The sequence below is a fragment of the Pangasianodon hypophthalmus genome, chromosome 22 (assembly GCF_027358585.1).
Source record: "Pangasianodon hypophthalmus isolate fPanHyp1 chromosome 22, fPanHyp1.pri, whole genome shotgun sequence".
In the NCBI taxonomy this organism is placed as follows: Eukaryota; Metazoa; Chordata; class Actinopteri; order Siluriformes; family Pangasiidae; genus Pangasianodon; species Pangasianodon hypophthalmus.
Window position 1 is genome coordinate 2292074 of NC_069731.1, and position 26046 is coordinate 2318119.

The 26046-nt window shown below is 39.5% G+C and overlaps 1 protein-coding gene across 1 annotated transcript in view; it reads left to right on the forward strand.

The window, feature by feature from the left end:
- The first annotated feature begins 6636 nt into the window (after positions 1-6636).
- Positions 6637-26046, forward strand: part of sv2a (synaptic vesicle glycoprotein 2A) — a 33459-nt gene continuing 14049 nt past the window's right edge. Inside the window, exons 1-2 of the mRNA XM_026924599.3 lie at positions 6637-6817; positions 23366-24086. Of these exons, the coding sequence (XP_026780400.2) occupies positions 23483-24086 (604 nt within the window). The 5' untranslated portion in view covers positions 6637-6817; positions 23366-23482. The remainder of the gene's footprint in view (positions 6818-23365; positions 24087-26046) is intronic.

Sequence of the window (26046 nt, forward strand, 5' to 3'; positions counted from 1 at the left end):
GTGTGTATCAGAGTGTGAATCTCTGAATGGAAAGCTTCTAAACATTCTCTTACACTATCAGAAAAAAGGGGGTAATAAACTGCACCTTTCCTCGTTCCTCAGCTGGTACCATCAGGTCTACACCTTTTACACCTTTTACACCTTTTATACCTTTTACACCTTTTATACCTTTTACACCTTTTACACCTTTTATATCTCTCATTCCTACAAAGTGCATGAAGTGTAGCATTAAAACTTTACTCCAAAATGTCAAAGTATGTACCTTAAATCAGTTTAAAGGTTATTATATCCACATTTCCAGGTGAAAGATTCATATTCAGGGTACAGAAGGTAAGGGTACCACCTCAGCGATGAGGACGGGGCAGTTTCGTGCCCTGAGAGTGTGTGCACTGATACACTACTGAGCAAAAGGGCTGTAAAGAAATTCTGTAACGCAAAGCAGAAAGTAGCTATTTAGTGTGATCCCTCTCTCAGGTTCACTTTCGTACAGTTGTATACATTTTCTCCTGCATCTTGGAGAACCTGCTACAGTACACACACACACACTCTCTCTCTCTCTCTCTCTCTAATGAAGTTACTCCCTTCTTTAAGCATTTCTGGTTGTACCGTTTTTAAATGTAAACAAAATGATTAGCTTGTACTTTATGAATCTCCTGGAAAAGAAGAAATATACAGATATTAACAATAAACGAGTGTTTACGATTACTGGATCCTTTAAAGAAGAATGTGAAAAACAACTTTTTTCCACAGACATAAAACTTACACGTGAAGTGGTTTGCCCTGATGTGTGTGTCATTACCGAGTGTGATGTGGAGTGTATTATATTTTTGGGTTTGTTCTGCGGGTGTCATTTTAAAACACAAAGGCGCTATGACAGCACTGGGTCAGTGTGGGATTTGGTGGCTTTGTGGTAAAAGGCTTGCCTCTGGATTGAGAGGTTGCTGGTTTGAATCTGGCTTGTCCCTGTGCTCAGTGTGTTGTGTGGAGGAGAAGGAGAAAGGGGTTGATGTGGGGAACTGGTGGCTGGGGTGAATGCTGCTGGGAAATCCTTGAAAAACTGAGTGTGATAGGGTTTTTTGCAACACACTCTATTATGCAAAACTAAGTCAGCACTCTCTCTTCAAGCTTCATAACCCCTTTCTTCACCTGTGCTGACCCTGGGGGGGCAGCTGCCCGGATATTACCCCCCCACTGAGCCATGCTCTTCGGTATCTTCCGCACCACTCATCCCACCACCGACTTCCGAACCATCTACGCTCATATCCTAGAGTCCTGGCTGGGGTTTGAACCAGCAACCTCACAACCCAGAGGCAGAGCTCATCCATTTGAGCTACAGGATCTCATACTAACATGTTATTTTATAACCCTTTTCACCTTCATATACGCAACCCTGCCCTAACACGAAAGTAAAACACACAGACTCAAACCAGGGCTGTTACACACCAGAGCCTGTGACACTAACCCCTGCACCACTACAGATACTGAGGCACATTGGACTTTTGTCTTAATAAACAGCTTACAGAGAGCTGATAAAGTGTTTACTAGAAGAAGAGCTGGTCGTAGTGCAGCACTCATCACCTCCATGTACGTTCTCTCAGTAACAGGAGTGTAGCTCTGAGCACACTGCTAACCAACACACACCAACACACTCTGTACCTGTGTGCTTTCTGGGAAGTGTTTAAAATGGTTTCACACATTCGGCATTTAGGAATTTTTCCAAATGAAACTTAAGCTCATGCACCTATTTATAGGTGTTTGGTTAAGTAGTATTAAAGTTATGTTATATCCAGAAGTGAGAATAGTGACTCATATACAGAACACCATGCCTGGGGCTCGACCCAACCGCCTGCAAGTACAGGAACCACGTCGCTATCCACCTCTCCACTGAGGAACACAGGAGGAGAGCAGATAACGCAAATAATTATTACTACTAAACATTCTCATTTCCTCCATAAAAGCCAAGTCAATCATCAGGGAAATAACACCATTATCATAAAGACAGAGATTAAAATGATATACAGATACACACCATGATGAGTGTGTGTGTTTGTGTGTGTGTCTGTCTCTTCTGTTTGTGAAGTCTCCTCCTCCTCCCGGCCCCATACCAGTGCAGGTGGGGGTTCCCATGGTATCCTCTCAGCTGTACAGGTGAGGGCCTGGTGTGTGTGTGTGTGTGTGTGTGTGTGTGAGAGAGAGATTACAGCCGACAGGTGAAACAGGAAAACAGACAGGTGGAGAAGGCAGCTTTCAGTGTTGCCATATTTTCCTGTCGTATTTCCTTCCAGACAATTTTATACAATTTTTTTTGCAAGTTTGTTCATTTTTATAATCCATTCATATAAATGGTGTGTGTGTGTGTGTGTGTGTGTGTGTAGTGTGTCAGATAACACACTGCACACACACACGCACACACACACACACACACACACAGAAACACAAACCATTTATATGAGTAAATGGTGAATGAATATCTCTGTCTCTCACACACACATTTCTGTGAGTATCAGAGTGGTGTTAGCAGTAAGACGTGTGTGTGTGTGTGTGTGTTTTTTCTTATTTCTCACAGTGCACCTGACAGCACACGCCCTGATTTCGACAGACCACCACTGGGCGTACCATACAGGTATACACAGACACACACACTTCTGTTTGTGCAGTAAAACCAGAACATTATGGTTTTATCTGAACCGTGAACTTTCTGTACTCACATACAAACAATATTTCTCTCTAAGACTTTCGCACAGTAACGTCAATATTTACACACATGTATGTGTAATAACAAGCCTACACATCTATACCGTGTGTATATAGACGTATAACACATATCTGGCATCACATCTCATATCTCAGAGACAAGAAGAAGTACAGTTTAAAAATTAAATTAAAATAAAATAAAAAAAGAAAAGTTGCAAAAGTCCCACTTAGTCAGTTCTTTCATTATTCTCAGAATGCTTTTATGAAAGCAAAGGGAAGTAGTTTCTACAGTTCTGCAGTGGAAAATTACACAATGAATAAGTGTGTTTAATGTTAACTTCAGAGAGTCACTCTTACGCAATTCCTTTGAAGGGTGCCAGTAATTCTGCACTGCATAACAACTTGCACTTCCTACAATGAAAACGCCATTAAATCATGTATACAGGTAGTAATGAGACGTTGTATACATACGAATTTGATTTAATGTCAAGTGTCAGATGAACATTATTTGCATTTTGCAGTGTGATTGGATGTGACACAGAGCAGACATTTTATTAGAACAAATAACACACACACACACACACACACACACACAGAGTGACAAAATGCATTGTGACTTAATAAGGAAAGAAACTTGAGAAACAGAGAAATGCAGAAGAACCAGTGATGAAATGTCTCTGATAAGATGGAGAAAAGGATCTTGTTTATCAAGTTGTGATGCAACGTGGCTTAATATCTAATCACATGGCAATATGCAAATGAGCAGGCTAATTAAAAATAAATAAATAAATAAATAAATAAATAAATAAATAAAATCAGAAATGTTACCAGAAACAAAGTTTTTTGGTGGACCATCCAAACACTGCACTAAACCAGGGCAAGTCAGTAATAAGTTATTATTTTAGGTTGCAGCGCCCCCTGCTGTTTGTCATGTGAACTGCAACTACTGATTTCATTAAGACTTATGATCAGCTGCTCCACATTTCACTTTTTCCCCCAAAAACATGCAGAGCTCTTCCTCCTCTAAATGATTTTAGTTATTTATTTAGAAAATATGAATTATTCCATGTGACCTTGTGAGATTTCTTTCTTTCTACAATAACTTACATACTGAGCTGCCAGTTTCTTATGTGCACTAATGAAGTATCTAACAAGCTCCACTTGGTGTCAACTGTACATTGGTGTGTTTAAACTGTAGCTTACATCTTACACTCAGTTGCTGACTGCTTGACCTGGCCTCGTGAGATTCTGTTTTAAGAAAATTTCATTTGCATTTAGGCCCAGACATGGTGTGGAGCTGTAAATATTGGTTTGATTTCTCAGATTTTATGTTGTTAGGAAAATCCCTGTATCAGCCCGTAAATCCTCTGATAAGCACAGTGTAAAAACAGTAAGTTAAAGGAGTTAAAGTGTTTTTCCAAAACGTCCTGTTTGCCTGGAAACTTCACTTAACTTCTATTACATCTATATACTGTATATTGTAGTGAGTTTCCTGTTAATCCAGTGTATCAGGTTATTAAACAGCTGCATATACAGTGAGTAATAGTGCTATACTGCAAAGATTAACAAGCCTGAAGAACTGAGGCTGCATAAAAAAAATCCAGATTTGCATTAGCAGCTTGTACAGGCAACAGATATTTAAAAGATATTCAGATATGTGACTATATCTGGGTGTAAAAGTTTGTACACCCCTAGGAAAAAATGAAGAAGAGGCTAGGTTTCACAATCGTTCCTTACTTAAGAAATCAACCCTAAGAAAGATAAGATATAAATAGTGTAAAAAAAACCCCACAATGAAACCATTTTTTCTTGATGTTCTTGATATATCTGTTATATCTTATGTCTTCTGTCCTATGCTCTAGCTTCTGGAGAAGGATATCACTTATTGATTTTGTGTATAAAGCCTTATAAGATGCTCATATGAAGATAGTTGGGAATTAATCTGTTCCCAAATTCTTCCTGATTAAAGACAGTTAGTTATCAGGCGCTAATAAACAGCAACAATGAGACACTCCATAGAGACGGAGAAGCTCAGGGCAAAGCTCAGGATTTTGGATTGTTGTCTCATTTATTAGAGATATAGTTTCCATTTTTTTTTCCCCACTTGTGGGGTGTGTAAACTTTTGCACTCAGCTGTAGATAGCCAGTGTACTACACTTATCTAATATATAATAAACTGGCAACTCAGTGTGCATTAATTACAGGTGAGAGGTGATAATTATTGTGTTCCTGCTGTAATGTTGTTGATCTAAACACCAGGTTTGTGTTTTAAAACCTTTTTATAAGCAAATAATTGCTTCTAATATCCAGACCGTGTGATCCAGACCATATGATGATGTCAGGTGAGAGCGGCGCAGCAGTGACATGCATGAAGCCTTATTTAAACCCTGGTCACATCATCTCCCAGCCTGTTGCTAAGCAGTGCATGAGAGCAGCAGCAGCAGCAGCAGCAGGCTGAATCAGAGCCGAGGCTGAAATATACAGCGTTCAGCTCCACGTCTCACCTCCTCAGCCTGAAGCTCACGCTTACTACAGCTGCCCATGTCTCCTTTAAGCACAAAAAGCTAATTACTCAGGAATGCTAGCCTGTTTTACTGAATCAGAGGCAGAAAAATGGATCAGGGTTAAACATATAATAGCCTTCATCAATTATTCATAATTCAGTGAAAATGTATACAGCTTAATTAATATAAAAGTGCACAGAACTCAATCTTGACACATTTTTTACACGAGTCAGGTGTTAGTGCTGCAGGTTCTGGACACAAGTATGACACGTGACTATACTAAAATACTGGGAAAACGAAACTGGTGGACGTGTGATGTGTCACGGTTAAAGATCTGCCTGCATTCATGTGCACTTGCAATATTTCTTTTTATTATTCTGATCATGCTGGAATATCTGAGAGAGGGCATGTTAGGCAAAAAAACAAAACAAAACAAAAAAACCCACCAACCAACCAACAAACAATGATTTATTGCATATGATTTTTTAAAAATTTTTATTTCTTATTTATTATTTGGATCACGCCAATGCCACAATCTATCAACACACCTGCATGATCATGCTAGCAAAACATAAACAAAAAAGCAAAGAACAAACAGCCTGCTACTATTACATTATTATTATTATTAGTAGTAGTAGTATTAGTATTAGTATTGTTGTTGTTTATGTTGTTGTTGTTGTTATGTATGGCTTCTGTGATATCTCCATTGCCAATATTATAAAGACAGTTAATTACCTGCACTGTATTTGGTGCAGCCTTGAATAAAGATCAGCTTTATTATCATTTGCACTTCCTGTAGGTGTCCTTCTTAACCAGACTCCATCACCTGCATGTAAAGACGGACATGTTATCAGATGACGCTGATTTATTTCTCTCTGTGTGGTTTTTTTTCTCTCTCTCCCTGAATCATGTACCTGTGAATGCTCAGGAAGAAGGCTCTCCTTCAGCAGCGTGTTTCTGGAGGAACATGTGATGTGCATTAGACACGACGCCAAAGCCCTGCACCAGCCCCCATGGCCACTGATGCGCACGCGACGCATGCACACTACGCAGGGCGCATCGTTAGTGTGCACGTGCGCAGACTGGGACACTGGTGACGCTGAAACACACACACTGCATAGTATGTTAGTATGTTAGAATAATAGCACGCCACCGAGTGCAGGACGTAACCATGGCGCATGTCATAACACCTAACACTTTACATCACTGAGTAAAGGCAGTATAGTCATATAATAGCACTCAGTCATAAATCTTCACTTCTACAGAATACAAACTTATGTAGAATTATTAAACATGTAGGTCTTAATAAGGATAATATAATAATGTATAAATATATATATATATATAAAAACAGTGGCTGTACATGTATTGCGCCTTTGATTCGTACTCCCCCCCTCTTCTGGGTCACAATGGTACAGTCCTACGCTGGACTAGAGGAGGGAGGAGGGAAGTGTCGGTGTAGTGGGGGAGCGCTGTTCTCCTGTTACACGGGTAAACTGAGGACCCTAGGCATTAAACACACATCACACATTTTAAAGAAAACACTCCATTTCCAGATAAATCAATCCTCAAGGAGAGATTAACGGGAAGACAAAAAGAAAAACGACATCATATTCCAGGTAAGTGGTAATGAGAAGATGGATGAGTAATGAGCAGGAGAAATGAGTGTTTTTTTTTAAAGAATAAAATGTACTCTAGAAATGAGAATAGAAGTATAGTAGGCATGTAAAGCTCTTGATCGGGTTTGATTTTGGAAAAACAGAAAGCTCTCTTTATAATAACAACGATGATTATTCGGATCCAGAAGATGAAGAATAAATCTGCATTTGTAATTGATGCATTTCTGCCTAATTGCACTTGGGTTCATTGCGGAATGTCACACTGCATGTGTGTTTATACACCTCTGTGCCTGAGGAATGAATGAAACAGGTTGTTTTATGGCATTAACTGAAGCCTGAGCCTCGCCCCTTCCTTCACCTTCGCTCTGGGGCGAAACGTCCAGCTGAAGCCTCACTGCTGCTCTTTTGTGCATGAGTGATCATAAGCGCGTTATAACACGCTATTAGCGCTGTATTTGTGTGTGTCATGCTGGAAAATGCGGCTGTTTCTTTTTTTTTTTTCTTTGGTTGGTCGTCATGACGCGAGCAATGACCTTGCAGCAGGCAGCAGAAGATGAAGATGAAGAAGATGAAGATGGAAGGATGAATTTTCTCCCTAGATGCCAAAAGGAAATATTTTATAAAAGAATATTGGTCATTTTGATTTGCAGTTGTGTGACATATGACTGATAGAGATGGAGTAGAGCTGTAGAGATGGAGTCAGGATGCAGTCACGATTCATTGGCAGATTGGAGGATGAAGAAGGCACCAATGGCTTTGCCTCCTGCTGGAGTGGCCTACATGAATGCACTGCATGTGAATAATGGTGATTGTGTTCATGCTTAATGTCACATCATGATGAAATACCACCTAGTGATGAAAATGGGATTGCGCAGAGTACACTGATTTAGCTCAGACGATAATGCTTTCCCATAAACAGACTACAAACCCATTGTATAGCTAGTTACATTAGTAACCTTGTTTCTGAAGATTTCATTCCCAACCTAAATGTAACATCTAATCCCTATCTTGAAGATACATCTTAAGCCAGGTTTACACTGAATTCATTTGATTTCTTGGATTCTTTGATTGTGAGTTCTTCAAATGGATGATCTGACATTTTTGCATTATCAGCAGCCAATTTAGTGCCACTGAGACCAAACACAACCATCGACAAAGTTCTGATTAAAATCTCAGCATGTGAGCGTTGCTACGACGCTCATTTAAAATCCACCAATAGGAGGACGCCAGACTAATGGGACGGCTACAAATACGCTAGTTTGTGAAAAGCAAACAAAACATGCTAATGGACAGAAAAATATCCTTCTCACAAGGAAAAACTCCCTGAGATGATATGAGAAAGAAAGCTTGAGCGGAATCAATTTCAGGAGAATTAAATGCACAGGCAGAGATGTTAGAATGAAGTTTTTTTTGACAGATTACATTCTTTTTTACTAAAGCATGTATCTAGTTATCAACAGCTTCAACAGCGGTTATTATCATCATATTTGGAAATAAAAACATAACAGAATTATGTACTATGTATTCTCGTTTCACGCTAGAGTGCTCTCCTCGATGTGACGATGTATATTTCCTACTGCAGTAGAAGTGGTTCTGTACATCACAGATACATTGTCTGCACTTACACTTTCCCTCTGCTTGCCATAGCCCATGTTTGCAGAAATGGATTAAATTTAATTTAGATTATTTGCTTTAAAATAAGAACAGCTAGGACTATTTTTAAACTAGCCCAAAAACTAGCAGACTTGCTTTTTCCTCCCAGAACCTTGTTCCAAAATCGTTTTCTCAGCAACCTTGGTTTTAGCTTTCAGGTTTCAAAATAAGCAAAATAAGCAATTTGGAGTCATAATGTACATTACCCAGTTCAGAAGCAATGCTGATTTCCCCACACATGAACCCTGAATCACATTACACATGCTCCTACTGAACACTTGTTCCAAACATTGATCTAATGGGCTCTTAGCGAACAGAACCATCCAGCCGTTCAGCAGCTTCATCTACCTGCTTGTTCTCTTCTGGTCCACAGAACCCTTTTGAGATTGAGTTTCATTAATAATCTCGGCTCTCGTGCTCATTTTGCTGAGATTTCTTGCTGTGCACTTTGTCTATGCTGCAGTGCTCTCAACTGTGTAACCTTGAGAGGAACCCTCAGAGGAGCCATCAGAGGGCATGAATGGTCGTAGAAAGCAGTTTTGAGTTCCTCACAGGCAGAAAGTGCTTTTCTGGATTTATTGCTTCTTCCAGACGGATCCTGGAGATCACGTGACACTCTTCCAGTCGGCTGTTCATTAAAGCTAATTCCGTCATGCTCTGGGTTTGCTCTGGGTTACGTCTGGAGATGTGATCAAGAGTGGTAGATTAGATCTGTTGGATTGGATTTGTAGGTAACCACATTAGATGGATATTATCAAAAACAGAACCTTGTTTTTTTAGAGGTGTGGTTTAGTGCCATGTCTGTTACACAGATTCACCTTGAATTTAATGAAAACAAGGACATTCTTTGCTAAAATGGTGCCAGCAATTGCATTATGCTTTATGAGCTTGAGAATTGGACAGATTGATGCCATTTTTCTTTTTCAAATAATCAATTCCTTTAAATATCTCTTTGACCTACAGCAAATATCAGTGGGTTCCTTCTAGTACCACTGACCTTGATGTGACCTTTGAATATATGCTGCATTTTCAGGTAACACAAATTGCTGAAGAGTTGATTTCATGCCACACAGTGTATAGTGCTTTGAAGACTGTTGGAGCAATTTGAAGTAGTTTGATTTATATAATGCTTTTAACAATAGACATCGTCACAAGCAGCTTTACAGAAACCCGAAGTAGATTTAGATCCCTAATGAGCAAGCCAGAGGTGATGGTGGTGATTCCTGGGCTGAGCACAGGATAAGCTTTATGATTACAGCAGCAGCTCTTCAGTACAAATCTACAGCATCCAGCTGAGATTATTCAATAAAGCTAATTTGGGGGATGTTAAATCTTTTGGAGCAGGAAGTGAGTCAGAAGCACAGAAGCTCCAAGCAGAAGCAGAGCATTAAGATGAATCAGGCAGGTCCTGAGGGCGAGAAGAGCCGAAGCAGAAGTCGTCTCTCCTTTTACAATAATCCCTGCAGTGGCTGTGAGGAAATGCTGTTCCCGTGGGCGAAATATACTGCACCCAGAGTAAACAGTTTGCTGAACGGATCAACATTTAAAAAAAACCACTGTCTGTGTTGTAACTAGAGCTTCTGGTTGCCGCAGGGTCACGAAAACCTCAAGAAAACGTCGAGCTCAGAGCATTTTAAAGGTAGCATAAGAGCTGTATGTCTGAATAGCACTTCAGATACGGCAAGCTGTCTCACTGCTGTTAAACACGGGTTATAATAAAGGTCGAGCATCTTCACAATGCTGTCGATTTCTTAAATAATTTTAAACCATACTGCTGTGTTGATTCCAGCATCAACTCACAGAGGAAATTTAGCAATTTGCAGGACTAAACGTGCGTGAAACATGGGGAATAAATCAGTAGCCTGGGCACCAAGGATAAGCAGATTAGCATGTCCAGGCTATTAGCTATGATTCATTTTCTCAGCGGATTAGTACGGTCAGTAGACAGGAAGTCAACGGTGATGTTTCCTTCTCTTGTTCAACAACCAGAGAAGGATAAAAACCATGCTCATTATTGACTTTTTTATTTGGTGTGTGTATTTGAACAAACTGGCTTTCAAGCTACTTGTTTCCCGAAACCCAGCACCCGCAGCACCACACACATCAGCTTTTATCACACCGATTTACTAAATATCACTAATGACATGACATTTTCTGAATCAGGAATATTCAGGTTTGTGGAAACACTGACAAAACCAAGCGCAAAGCCGTCATATGTATTAAAGCACTTAAGTAGCTAAGTAGCTAAGTATTAAGCTGTACTAAGCTGTATGTTAATATATTACGTTAGCTACCGCATTTTAGCCGAATCAGTTAGGTTTCTGGACTGCGCAGCATGCTGGAGCTTTTATCTGCTCAGCGGGTTAGCTAATGGATTTATAAAAAGTTATGAAATGTTTAAACTCCCAGAATCTCCCAGACATCAGAATATTTCCTTGTAATATCTTATAATTCATTAACTACTATAAACAAATAATACTCAAGATTAAGCTTAGTCTTAGGGGTGGGGTTAGTGTTCATACCTTTTCTTATGATGTCATTTCCAACAAAATGTAACCTTATTAAGATTTTTTGAGTTGGATTATTGCTCTCTTCTCTCTCATAACTACACATCTTTCCTATTAATATCACTGAAGTTCCTGAATAACTAATAACCCGAGACTTTAAAGCAGATAAAATCGCCCTGTTTGTATTGCAAAGATTAGAATATAGTCAGTTTGGTCTGAGAGCAACAAGGAGAAATAAAAGTGGTACAAAATGTTCGGTCGTTGTTATTATAACACTGAAAGGTGATTTCAGTCCCAGTCACATTTCCTCCATCTTTTATTTCCACCCCCACCTGTGCACACACACCTGCCGTCAGCAGGATCCCCAAACACGGGAAGGGCTTTTGTGTGTCTTTGTTTATAATGTAAATAACTGCGATGAAGATAAGGTATATTTGGTATTCCAGCTTATTATTCAGTTATTTATTGTAAAGCTTGAAATGTATTATTCAATACCTGATTCAGTGATATTAATAGGAATGCTGTAGACAAACGCAATAAGGTTCAATTTTGTTAAACATTAAGAAGTCGTAAGAAAATGTAAGAGCACTAACTCCATACCTAATACTAAACTTACCCTGTTTAGATCCCATTACACAGTTATCTTAAAACGTAAGATTCAGTAAGTATGAAAGATGTGACATAACAAGAAGCTACATTCACGTCGCAGTTAAGCAAAACGTTTCTTTTATCAGTGGTTTTGTCCATTTTGTGGGAGTGTCACTAAAATTCATGCACAGTCGTACGATATTTCTGCGTCTCAGTGAAACACTGATTAAAGCAGACTGGCTGTCTGTGTGTTTCTTAAAATTAATTAAATTCCAAACGACGTCTCACTTTGAGTTGCTTTATGCTTATATTTTTAACCGGTGTGCTTTTGGCGTGACTGTATGCAGCCAGCATTAAAGTGTAAAATCACATCACGTACCGGTGAATACTCACGTTGTTATTTTTTAGCTATATTGCAACGTTGGAAAATATTTTCTCTTCAGCATCACCTATTCACTCACTAACCAGACTGACTTTTCACCCACAGTGTCCGCTGTGTTCGTTGTTCTCACTTGCGACCTGATTGGTGGGGAGGTAAAAAAAAAATCGCTTTACATCACTCAGTGTTGAACTTTTTTCCACTTTGAAAGCTCCGCTGAAAATCCTGCACTGTGGATTGTGTTAGTGCAAGAGCCTCTTCTACTCACAATCCACAGTGCAGGATTTTTGTGGAAGGCAGGATGAAAAATGCTGTATAATCCTAAGAGCCAGCCTGGCTCAATAGACTATGCGCTGCTAAATCAGAGCAGAGGGTCGTCAGGGTCGTGAGTGTTTCCTGGAGTGTGTTGAGTTGAAATGGACGAGCTGTAGTCATGATGACGGAGCGAGTGTGTCCATGGCGACAGTGAGTGCAGAGAGGCATGAGGGATGAGTGCTGTCTCGAAATGTCCTCTCTCCATGAAACCATTCTGCATTTCACTTACTCAAGGTCTTTCTGAAACCTAGCAGATGATCAGAGCATGGCTTGTTTAGCAAAGGCTGCGCAGGTGTAGCTTTATGTTTACAGTGTTGATGAACACCCAGGACTCCGTCTTTAACCAAACAGACAGAAAAGTAAAACAGAGTAAAAGATTTACACATGACAGCATGCACATCTCTCACATTGGAGGACACAGCGTTATCTCCTGGGTGATGCGGTGCCATTTAGACTTTGTAACTTTATTTCTTAGCATTTCTTCATAACAGACGTTCTAATTTGAGTAACAGGGCTGAACTTTCAAAATGACGTCATCGGTCCGTGTCAAACTATCACCAAAAATAAAAAAAGAACTAAAAGAGGTTCATTTTCTTCTTCCAGTGGGATTCAGAAAATTCAGATGATGCAACTTCCTGCTGAAAATGTGAAATATTTCATAGGAGTGAATGCATTCAGGTAACAGGGTTGAGTGAAACTAAAATATATTTTTCATAACTGATAATGGACGACTCGTGGAAAAGAATGTTCCAAGCATGAGATGTTAAATGGAGTCACACATTAATGCCAAAAACAATACGATTTTTGCTTATCCTACACATGGATGCGGTGAGCTTTTCCATACCGCTTATCCTACACAGTGTTGCGGCGAGTCTGGAGCCTATCCCAGGGAACTCAGGGCACAAGGCAGGGGACACCCTGGACAGGATGCCAACCCATCGCAGGGCACAATCACACACACATTCACACACTACGGACAATTTGGAAATGCCAGTCCGACTACATTGCATGTCTTCAGACTGGGGGGAGGAAACTGGAGTACCCGGAGGAAACCCCCGAAGCACGAGGAGAACATGTAAACTCCATGTAAACAGGGCAGAGGTGGGATTCGAACCCCAACCCTTTAGAGTGGGCTGTGAAAAAACAGCTGCAAAGTAAAATGGTGCTTTCTTTTCTATTTTATCCCCGGAACAAATCCAGACGTGGCACTTGCTTCATTCTGTAGCCATTCAGACTGCAGACAAACAGCAAACAGCTTCTATTGTGTGTCATTTGTAAAGCGACATTGTTCCATCTCCAGCAGCTCTCCATCTCATTCAGATTAAAGCAATAAGGCAACTTAAAGTGCTAATGCGCCTAGTAATGATGTCATGACCTTTACTAATGCAAACTGGCCTTCACTGTCTTTCATTAATTGTAAGCAGTATACTTATATTTGTATTAAAATGAGCAAAAACATGAGTCAGTACAGTAGTAGGAATGCACTGATATGAGTCCATTTTTTGGTACTTTTCCATAACGATAATGAGAAACCTACTTTGTATTAATTAATCAGGGACGTCATGAAACACTAGCTCTGTTATTTAGCTCTGTTTAGTTCAGTTGCTGTCGTGTGCTGCTGGCGACGAACTCCTCATGATGAGTTTTACGTGCAACATGTTATTTTGTTTAATAGAGAGTGTGAGGACGTGCGTGAGCAGAGCAGTATCAGCGAGCACCTCGACTCGAGAGCTGAATGTCTCAGTGCTCAGTGCTCGCAGAAGTGAACTGCTCTCACGTGCAGTGGTTTTTCTGCACACTCGCTTTTATCAGGTTACTTGCACTGTTGGACAATGCTGTACTTTCTCCTCTTATATTTTCACAGAGCACAGTTTGCAGTCTGCTTTGCTTTGATTGGCGTCCTTAATCATGAAATAAGTACAGATTGTTGTCGTTTCGTGTCGTCTGTTCAGTAGCGCGACATTGTACACTAGGTTTATACCACATAGCATCACGTGGTATGATACCTGAGATTGATACCTGATAACAGTGTCAGTATCGAAGCTTCCCTGTACACCTCATTTTTATAATTTATCTACAAAATCTAAAATATACAAATCAAATAAGAAATAAGAAAATCACATAAGTTTGATTAAAAAAGATTCATTATCAGCTGTTCCTCCTGTTCTTTAGACATGTGACACTATATGACAAGATCTGTCTAGAACTTTTTTCATAGTTATTAATAACTTAGCATGCATTAGTACAACATTTTAAAACTTGATAATGAAGGAACAACAACACACTAAATATTTTAATTAATTAAATAACATTCTGAAGACTCATCAGGCAAACAGCTACAGAGAGAATGGGAAATTTTTGTTATTACATTATATTATATATTATAGCTGTTAAGAGAAGTGGTTGAATTATAGGATTATCAGGTGAAACACAAAAAACAGGCAACAACAAACTCTAGCTGAGTCGCACACCTTGACAGTAAAAGAGTGGGCTAGAATGGACAGGAACTATCTTAAGCCACTAATAACAAGACTGGAGCGGTTATTAAAGTTAGCGGAGGCGTAATCTCTAAATCAGAAAAGAAATGACACATGCAGCTAATATTCTGTTCAGGGAGTTTATAAGAGCAAGTGGATGGAAAGTGCATGATCAACAGAACACTGTTACTTTTACCTCTGGATAAAAATGTGTATGAGTGGATGTGCAATTGTTATATAAGTAAGTAATAAAACACGCAGTGTTGTGCTGTTATCGTAAAACTTGAAGTGTTTTATAACCTCTTATACCACAACAATTTGCAGACGATTGTGATTTTTTTTATTTATTAAAAAATGTTGCATTGTCCATTTATAGTTACATTAATGTAGTGGAACATCTGCAGAACAAATTAGTTCCTTTGGAGTTATCACTGCAGGGTTTTATACTGTTTGTGGTGAATGTTCTGATACACAGAACTCGAATTCAGGTTGTTTATTGCCACAGGTCTGAGCGTTCTCTTATAATCAGCATAAATGTCATGCAACATTGAACCTTTCCTAATTCCACTTCCAAGCATGGAATAAACAGTACCTTCAGAATGCAAGACACACAGATATTAAACGTAGAAAACTACATGTTAACTTCATCACTTACGTTATAGCAGCTATAAACAGTCATTCCCTCAACATCCTCTCTTTTTACTTCTCTCATGACGTTAATAAGACAAAAAACACAGTTTATCATGTTACCGAGGAAAAGCTAAGCGTAAACTCCTCTGTCCTTATAACTTTAGCTCTGAGCGTTGGAAAGCGCTGACACTGGAGACTCCTTCCTTAATGTTAAATAAACACATTTCTCCTTACAGAAAACTTCACAATATCAACAATTGTATATTTTTCTTCGTTATATAACAACACGTTTAGAATACGTGGCATGTCCGCTGTACTAGTCCCTGTGAGCTGTTACTATAGAAACGACAGTGCATCAGAAGAAGCTGTATAATATAATATAAACCTGTGATTTGAGCTGCACTTCTGACAGAGCTGTTGTTACAGAAAATTAATCAACACCTTCTGACCAATCAGAATGTACAGTGTGGTGACATTGAGCACTTTTTTAGGTCATAAGGAAGGAAAGCTCCTTAGTACAGAACATTAAAATGATGTTTGTGGTGCTGAAGTCCGACTCTGAAGGATGTTGCCATCCAGCTGTGCTGGAAGAGGAGGACTGAAGGATGATCTGGGCAGAAGGTGGGCATCAGATGGTGTGTGTGGGTGTGTGATGTGGAGCTGACGGTGGGAGATGATAGCGTTCGGAGCGAGGACGCTGTGAGTCATCAAGGCTGCTAATACGACACTGTCTAATGGAAGTGGCTGCGCAGTTCCAAATGAGCCTCGACACAAACATTCATTATCTGAGTTTTTAAAATATATTTATATAAAGCCGCAAGCATCACCTTTTCTCCTTCTGGTTAATTCGTGTGATTCATCCACCCACACCTAAAATCTGGTGCAGTGGTGGTGTTTATCTCTGTTATCTCTGTGAATGACCATGTACCACCACATCCACACTGTAAATCTGTAAATCCTAAATCTACACCAGATGGATTATCAGTATGATTAGCTAGTTCAAAGCCAATGGCGTATCAGACCAGGTTAAGCTCTTTGCCCTTTTAGGATTATCATGTTTGACATTTATGTGCTCAATGGAAGCCATTACATATTTTATACCATATAGCATGTGAAATGCAAATCTAATGGAAACGAATGATTCTGATCTCATCAGCTCTGTCTATGCCAGGGATGACAGCTCATTTTAGATAACAGGCCATGTTACTCTTAGTGCATTGTCAAGTGGGTGGGCAAAAAAAAAAATCAGTTTGGTGACCAATAATGCATCAACAATTTCTCTTAAATGTGTTTGTTTATCTGCATTTGTCTGAAAAGTACATTCTGAATGCATCGCCTACAAAACACATAAACACACTGCAGTTCATTACAAATTATCCACATTATGGTTTTACCATATACATACAGTGTGTTGCGTAAGTATTCACCCCCACCCACTTGAAGATTTCTTTTCTTTCGTAGGGTTTAAACCTGGAACGGAGACTTAATTGAAAATAATACTGAAGTGGGCTGAAAAATCAGTATAGCTTGCAAATGCATTTACAAATAAAAAAGGTAAATGACGTGGTTAAAGCGTAGCTCTATTTTGCCTCCTAATAGAATAACATTTTTCAACTCAATTATGATCCTCAAGACGATTTTAATTTAGAGCAATATTTATTTGGTGGGACGGGTCAGAACCTTTAGAACCAGGTTATGTATTTGACAGCCCTGGTCTATTTTTTTTGTCTTCATATTGGATTTGGCTTGAGTAAGCACGACTAAATGGGAAATCTCCCCGTGGGTTTCATCCATCTGCCCAGCAAAATGACAAATTTCCTACATGTGCACTCTGTTAAATTTAGCTCTGACTCCTTTGATGTGGGTTTCATGTTCTCATCCCTGGTTTATGATTCTTACCAAGCAGGCATTTCTTCGGATTTGCACCCCATTTTTTCCCAATTTGGCCATTTGGCAATTTCCACCTACTAGCTAGTTCTCCCTGGCTGACGACCAGAGAGGGTGAGGGCTAACACGTGCTTCCTCCGAGACACGTGCAAACACTGCATGAGAATCGGCAGCTCTGAGTGTAAATTATCATTACAGCCATTCTAGAGCGGCTCACAGCAGCTCAGGAACGTCATGTTTTGGTGGATTTTTCTCTCAATAAATCTTACGTACTGCAGCTTTAAGAGTGCATTCACTCCTATTCGTCCATTTGCCGCGTCCGAATCATTTATTTAACTTTGGCTCCATGTGCTCAGGTGGTGTTTATGATTTCCGCTCACACTTAGCAAAGGTTTGTTTGTCTTTTTTCATCACTTTTTTCATGATTTTTTTTCATAAAGAATTTTCTGAGGATGTTTTCAGCCCGCGTTTTTTTGCTGTTTGATTCAGACTCGTTCCTGAGGTTTGCGTGTGCGTTAGGGCTGAAAAACATTATAACATTCATAGCAAGAGTATTCCAGGACCATTGGAATTGGGAGAACCCTGGGTTATACGATCACTATCTGTCTCTTCTTTCTTCATTTCACACTGGGTATTCCCTCTCGTCTGCTCCTGGGTGAGCTCCGCTGGGATTTGTCAGTAGTACCCGTAGCTGAGTGATGCAGACTTTGGTGCAGTGACGACTTTTTCCCCCCCACTGTCTCCCCTTTTTGTGTCCTGAAGTGTCGATGTCATGTTGCTCTTCTGTAGCCTCAGAATCTCAGAGAAGCACTGCATTCCCAGTGGCACCATCAATGCAGCTTGAAAAAAATTCGATTACATAATTAGGTCTTTCATCAGCACTAAACAAGAGCTGGCGCTTACCCACCCCTAACACAATCGCTGCTTCACAATCGAGTCATTCCTAATGAGGCATGCAGGAGAAGCTCTCTGTAACTGCTGCTGGACTCCAATCAGCCCAGTGCACTCCCGTTTGTCCTCATCGCTGCCGGCTAATTGCACCAAACAACTGGCCTTTATATCAGCAAACGTGAGGTTTGGGTCAGAATTAGGGTGGAAATGCTGTAATCCTTGGTTCTCTAGGATTGCAAATTGCTTCAAAAAGCCATCCTGTACAGCAGCAGAAGCTATTTGACCTTATGACGGCACCGAATGGTCGCTGAACTCTTGCTTTTACTTAGCTGCACTGATGTGTTTCATCGAGTCTAATTGAAATGTAAGCGTTCCACTCAGAGGAAGAGTACTGCTCCCTGCTGAGTCATTAGCAAAGAGGATGTCGGTGAAGCGCTCACAAACGCAGCAGTCATCTCTGTACTGTCACACAGACGAAGCATTTTAGACGAGTACATTTTCAGAACAATGAGCGTTTAAGGTTTCACATCATCAGACCTCGATCAATAATGATCAATAATGCATTTGGTTTATGGATCAGTCGCTGGCTTGACTTTGCAGGACATTGAGGCAAATCAATTAGAGGATCGCTCTGTTTACTCAAAACCAGCGATACAGTTCGAATGATCGTTTTAATAGCAAGCACTAAAATACATTTCAGAAAGATAGTCATAAATCACGCTTCATTTCTTTACTGTTTGCCTTGCTCATTACATCTTTTCCATCACATTACATTGTCACTTTAATCGACGCATCAACAACAGCTGAAATCATCATTTCCAATGGCCACAAATGGCCTTACAATTACATTTAAAGGTACAAGTACATAAGGAGTAGCATTTAATATTTCTCTAATCGCAGTAATCAGCTTATCACCTGTAAGGAGCAAAGTGTCTAAGTAACATTTTTCTCCACAAATTAGTTAGATAGCTTAGGCTCATAATCTAGTAACTTCTGTATAAATTCATTTACACACCAGTCGACTCCTGATTTATCACTTATGTTGAGTATGGATTGAATATATACTTAATTCTAGCTATCTGCTAACGTTAGCTGGTTAACGTTTGCGTCCTTCAGTGAGGTTACTACTTTGTGGGTTTGAAGTCGTAAGTAGGATGTAGTAGGTGTTCAAGCGATTTTAGTTGGAAGCAAATCAATCGGAAAACAAATCCTCACTCACGCAAAGTGTAAAAATAATAAAAATAATAATAAAACAAAACCACTTACTGTATATCGTGGACATTACATCCGTATGACAGTTTTATTTAGCTGAAATGTTAGCTATTACGCACAGTATAACTTAGCCTAATGTTAACTAGCTTGCTAATGAACCTGGCCAATGGTTGTCATTAGATAATACATAAATAATGTTGGCTAGTAAATTTGGCTACTGGTTTACACAATATAACGTAGCCTAACCCTAACTAGCAAACCTGTTGTAGGCTAATAAATTTGGCTCCTGGTCCACACACTTTAACTCGGCCTAATGTTAGCTAGCTTGCTAGCAAACCTGGATAACTGCTTTCTTTACATAAATGATGGCTTTGGCTACTAGTTTATGCAGTATAACCTAATGCTAGCTAGCCTGCTAGTGTTTGGTTTTAATTCTGCAGCTTGTTAGCTACTAAAGTGAAATAGCTAATGCTGGAGAGATTACTACTCAGATGGTGACAGTAGTATGGCTTTTAGTAGATGTTTTATGGTTTTTAAGGTACAAATGGCCAAAATGTAGCTAATTATAGTTGCATTTATATTTAATTATGCTTAAAAATGTCTGTGATCATGTGATTATTTGTGTTTTTTTGTTATAAGAAGTGTGTAGCTGTTTTGTGCTTTCTCAATAATGATGATCATGGAGTAGCCGTTTAACAGCTGCAGCGCGTGTCACACCTGTCGGCCAGGTAACGAGATGGAAAACAAACAGTAATCTGATAATAACGGGTGTGTGGAGAGCCGGACGTGACGTCTGCACCCAGCCGGGGGTTATGTGAGAGGAAAACCAAACAGAGCAGGACTTATTCATAAATTATTCATAATCAGAACTTTCTCTCTGAACACGGAGCATAAATATGAATATGATTTCACATGTTTATTACTACGAGGTGCAGTGTGTGTCAAAACAATTACATTTTCATCTTTTTTTTTTTTTCCAAACGGGCCCTAATCAGGAAGCCCATTAATGCTGCAGTAATGCCGATAATGAGAGATGATGAGACGATTATTGCTTGGACATATATATCGAAGATGAGCTTAAAAGGTTCTCAAGAAGATCACTTTATCATGCTCCTGGATTTATCCCAAGAAAACAGCAAAAATTATATATCTTAGCAAGTAAAAACATCTAAAAATCTCATCTAAAAATCTCATTATGAGACTAATAGAATTAAATATAAAACTGTTAAACAAATTTTAAATAACGTGATAAAAAGTGTCAATTTTTTTCATTTTCATTGTAATTACTACAAATAAAATTTAATAATTATTTCATTAATTTACTCATGGTAAAGGGTTTTTCCTTTATTTATTTATTTATTTATTTATTTATCTATCCACCCACTGCAGTATTTATTTATTTATTCTTCTATTTTTATTTAGTTACCAACAGTAATTCTTTACATTTTTATGTATTTAATTTTATGTTTTTTTCACATACATTGTTAATGTTGGCCAGCATTCTTTAATTTTGTAATATTTAATTTAAAATTATATTATTTTTTTTGACAACAGAGCATGCAATAAATGTCATGAACTCATTCACAGCTACTTTAGCGATTAGTGATACTTATAGAGCATTTATCCAGAAATTTTGAAAACATATGTTTGGAGGAAATTAAAACTAGAACAGGGACATGATTTTGCATTTCAGAATGTAAAGATTATAAAAAAAAATAAATCAAACAGCAAGTGAACATTGAAAGTAGAAATGTTGTGGATTTATAAGTGGATATTATTAATGAACTATCGTTTATTAATGATATAGAAAAGAGATTTAATAGATTTAAATGAGATGTGAATAGTGCAGTAATATTTGGCCAGTCATGAACACGGATGACGTCATACCGCCTCACTGCTGGTTTTGACTTGCTCTGCTGCTGCCTCTTTAATAACCGCCGACACGTTTATGACCTGTGTTTAATAAAAGCACAGTGCTGTAATTGTTCGGCTGCTGTGTGTTCAGTTATCAGTGAAATGACACTGAGGCAGTTAGCTTAGCGATGCGTCTGCTGCTCAAACACACGCGCTGAAATGAGCAGCGCTCTTCAGATTGTCCTTTTCTCCCGGAGATGGACGGGGCGATCGTTTGGCTGCCTCGTTATCTCCAGGGACGCGGTGTGGTGAGAAAGGTGAGAGGAGAAAGCCCAGCATGCTCAGCCAAGCTGATGAGCTCTATTTGTGGAGAGGAACACAACAGCGAGGCTATCCCACAAAGCAATTACCCCAGTGACAAGAGAAAGAGCGAGAAGAGAAGAACGAGAGAACACAGTGACAAACGGAGATGTTTCATTTACTGTGCTGTGGTACCTCCTGCTCTACGAATATTCACGCGACTGCCCCACTGACGTGCCATAAATATTATCTATATCACAATTACAACACTGGTTTTCAAGGCTGGTTAATTTGTTCAACAAACTACGAGTTTAGAACTTCCCACTGGGAGCTTTTTTAATTGCTGTGGTTGTTCATGATGTAGCTGTCAGATTCACAGCATGTTCCTTTAAATACTAAAATCACAGGGAGGGAGACAGACCAAGGTCACATGCAGGGCCTCAGCATGTACTGAAAAAAGAAAAAAGAAAGAAAAAAACCACGACCAGTCGATGGTCCTCTGAATAATGAGGCTGGATTAGAGCCTCGTCCCTCAGAGATTTGTTTCCACAGCTCGCAGCACTTTAATAACCAGCACAGACACGACTATTCATCAATTCAATTAATAACCATGACCTTTCAGTGCACTAAAATCATCATGGATTGTACACAGTAACTGGAAATGTTGCTCCAGAGCATGAAGTCCTACAGGAAATTGTTACCCAGATATAATTTTGTCATCATAAATAGCCTCGCTAATGAATGGCCTTTTAATTAATACACTATTTAGTGTAATTGATAGCGGCGTAGCATCACTTGTGAGCGGTGTGCATCATCTGGCCACGGCTGCTGGCTTCAAACGTGAAAGGAGAATAAACTATGCATTAAATAAATGAAAAGACCAAATACAGATTTAAATGATCTTATTTCTGGTCCTAGGTCCACTTGAAAAAAGTGATATTGTGCAAAGTATCAAAGCATTGAGATATTTTGTATTATTGGTTATTGATCTATAATTATGCTAATGTTAGCTAACTAGGTTATCTAGCTAGCCTACTGTGTCCACAAATCTCCACAAATTCTCCATCAGTTGATTTGAAGTGATTAGTGGTCCTGATTTGTTTTACAATACTTTATTTTCTCATAGTTGAAATGATTTTCTTGCAGCTAGCAACATGTCAGCTTCCTGCTGTAAACGCAACACATGATGGAAAAAGTCTACATAGCTGCATTTTTCTAATACCATCATGACATATAAAGCATATTTTCATGTTTTAATCCATGGTTTATGTTGAAAAGAAATTGAAAAAGAAATGATCTTTTTGCAGAGATGGCAGCGTTGCTAACAAGAAAATGCTAGCAAGCAGAGAGCAAAAACAGAATTTTACCACAAAAACCCTAGCGTATGGTTGAGGCAACAGTCTGATGTCAGCGCTACTTAATAATTAGCAGCTCTTCCTTTGTTTTTACTGACCAAAGAGACAACAATCCCACCTGCTTGGTTTCCTGTGTGAAGTGAAAGGAACCACTACCAGAAGTAAATGTGCTTCTTTCCTGTCCTTTCCCCTTCAGTGAATCTCCTTTTCAGCCGGGTGAATTTTATTCGCATTTGGTCTGACCGCTGTTTTACCTGAAAAAGCACAAACACAGTTCTTAGGTGTCTCTTGTATCAACATAGCGAGGAGTCAAGAATCATAAGTGCCTTGGCTAAAGTGAAAATATTAACATCTCTATGCATTAGCATCTAACTTTATCCATGTTTTAGCCACTGTTGTTTGGTTTATGCATTTCAATAAATAACAAACCAATGCCTAGATTTTGTATAAGTTTTAAAATGGATAATTTAAAAATAACATTTTGTGTTGTTGTGCTGCAGGTACCCGACACTGTTGAGGGTTTTAAACTCCAAAAACCGCTCAGCTACATGCTAAGTGTCCTTCACTGACTTCCCACCACCACAGCAAGTGTTCAGTCCAGCACAGATCTCATCAACATGGACGAGGGCTACCGAGACCGATCGGCCTTCATCAAGGGCGCCAAGGACATCGCCAAGGAAGTGAAGCGGCAGGCAGGGAAGAAAGTGGGCCGTCACGTGGACCGCATGGCTGACGAGTACACCAAGCGCTCGTACACACGCTTCGAGGAGGATGATGATGACGATGATTACCCCGTGCAGGCGCAGGATGGGAGCTACTACCGCAGCAACAGCCGTGCCAATGACGACGATGACGCTGCGCACAGTGACTCCACCGAGGGCCACGACGAGGACGATGAGATCTACGAGGGCGAGTACCAGGGCATCCCAAGACAGGACTCGTCAGCAGGCAAGGCGGACGGGCAGGCAGGTGGAGCGGCACGGGTGCAGCATCGCGACCTGGCGCAGTACGAGGGCGAGAGACGCAAGGATCAGGAAGAGCTGGCGCAGCAATACGAGACCATCCTGCAGGAGTGCGGCCACGGACGCTTCCAGTGGACGCTGTACTTCGTCCTGGGGCTGGCACTCATGGCCGACGGCGTGGAGATCTTCGTGGTCGGCTTTGTGTTACCCAGCGCTGAGAAGGACATGTGCCTGTCGGAGCCTAATAAAGGCATGCTGGGTAAGTCATCTGTCAGCTCATTTAAGGGTTCATTTTCAGCAATGGCACAGTGGAAAGAGAGGACGATAAAAAAAACCAACAGCATTACACATAATTAAGGAATAAAACACTTTGTTATATGTTGTTTTAGGAAAACAATCAAAAAGGTTTGATAAAGCATTACTGTTACTACTCTGCAAGCTAGCTTAGGCAACGGCAACATAATTTTTTGCATATTTCATCATATTTTGAGTTTAATGTGGTTGTTATGGTAAATTTGGTTATATTTTGTTTAGAACATGGTTGTTATCGTAAATTTTGTCATATTTTGGTTAGAACGTTGTTGTTATGATTGCAATATATTTATTACTCAGCTACTGAAATACCACTCTGGGATTTTGAACTAGCTAGCACATAGCTAGCTGACTAGCTATGAGATATAGAAGGAGGACATTGGGGTGTTTCCAAAAGACATATTTATGAATATTCGTAGATCCTGGTATTTTTAATGAGGTTAATGGTGACCAGATATTTCTTGTATGTTTGTCCTTTAAATAGAAGTTTTTTTTTAAAAATTTTGTAGCGGGCATATTTCAGGAACACAGATGTTCTTCTGTCACATCTGTGCAGGTATAGTATAATGTTATGTCATATAGTCACACACCGAGTGTATGGTTTGTTGGAAATCTGTAACACTATCAGAAGCTTTAACTCTGGAAAAAGTGACTGTTACCTATATGGGACCATATAGGACCTATATGAATGATTATATTTAATGATTATATTTAGTCCATCCAAAATCCTGATAAAAATTCATGGTAGCTTGTAGGGGGAAAAAATGACATATTCGATGTTGAGGAGGGTGACATCATTATCTTGTAATTCATCAGCACTTTAAATCTTTTCATTAGCAGGTGAAAATGTGGAAAGTGATCACATTTCCTCGAGCAATTGCAAATTATAGTTTTTTTAGTTGGCTGTTTGTAAAACATTTATACCCACACATATTTATTTATCGCTCCTGTGCCAGCTGAGATCTCAAACCGTAGTTGATGGTATATTCCTGCAGGCTGATGTCCGTTCCCATTTCACGCCCAGTACACCATCTGTCAGCTCCATTGAGGGGAGAACACACAGCGAAGTGCACGGCTGCTCTCCTCTACAATGTGATGACGCATTCGGAGCTATAATTAACTGGCAGAAAAGGAAACGTTTCACAGTGCCACGGTGCTGCAGGAAGAGAAAATGGAGATTACTTAGTTAACGTCCTCCATTACGGTATAATTAAACAGAAACGGCTCGGTGCTTCACACTCATTCACTGAGAACGTGAATGAAAGTGCTTGTGTTTTCCAAGAGAAACTCACATTTCCTTATGTTTATGTGTCTCGTACAGTATCATCACTAGCGTAATGTAATATTCATGAGGAGGCAGCTTTTTTTTGCGCAGCATTTGTGCTATTGTAATAAATGTCTTCCATAATCAAAAGGCAGTATAGACAGTGCTTACATGTGTTTTATTTTTTATATGAAGACAATCCTGTAATTCTGTTCACCTCACCCATGGAGTTATAGATATATAATATATACTCGTATAATATACACTCAACGTTCACTTTATTAGGAACACCTGTACACCTGTGCATTCCTGGATTCATCCAATCAATGCATAAAATAATGTAGATACAGGTCTTCAGTTAATGTTCACATCTAACATCAGAATGGAGAAAACATGTAATCGCAGCATCTCAGAACGCACAACATGTGGAACCTGGAGGCAGACCTGCTACAACAGCAGAAGACCACGTCGGGTTCCACTTCTGTCAGTGCAAATAATTTTTTTTGTTACAGAGGTTAAGGTTAGGATTAGGAGTAGGCACAGAAATATTCAGCTACTGTAATAAAGAGGTCAATAGAAGTAGTGCACAAAGATGTAAAGTGTGTGTGTCACATGACACCGTCCAATCAGAATGAGCGGTGTG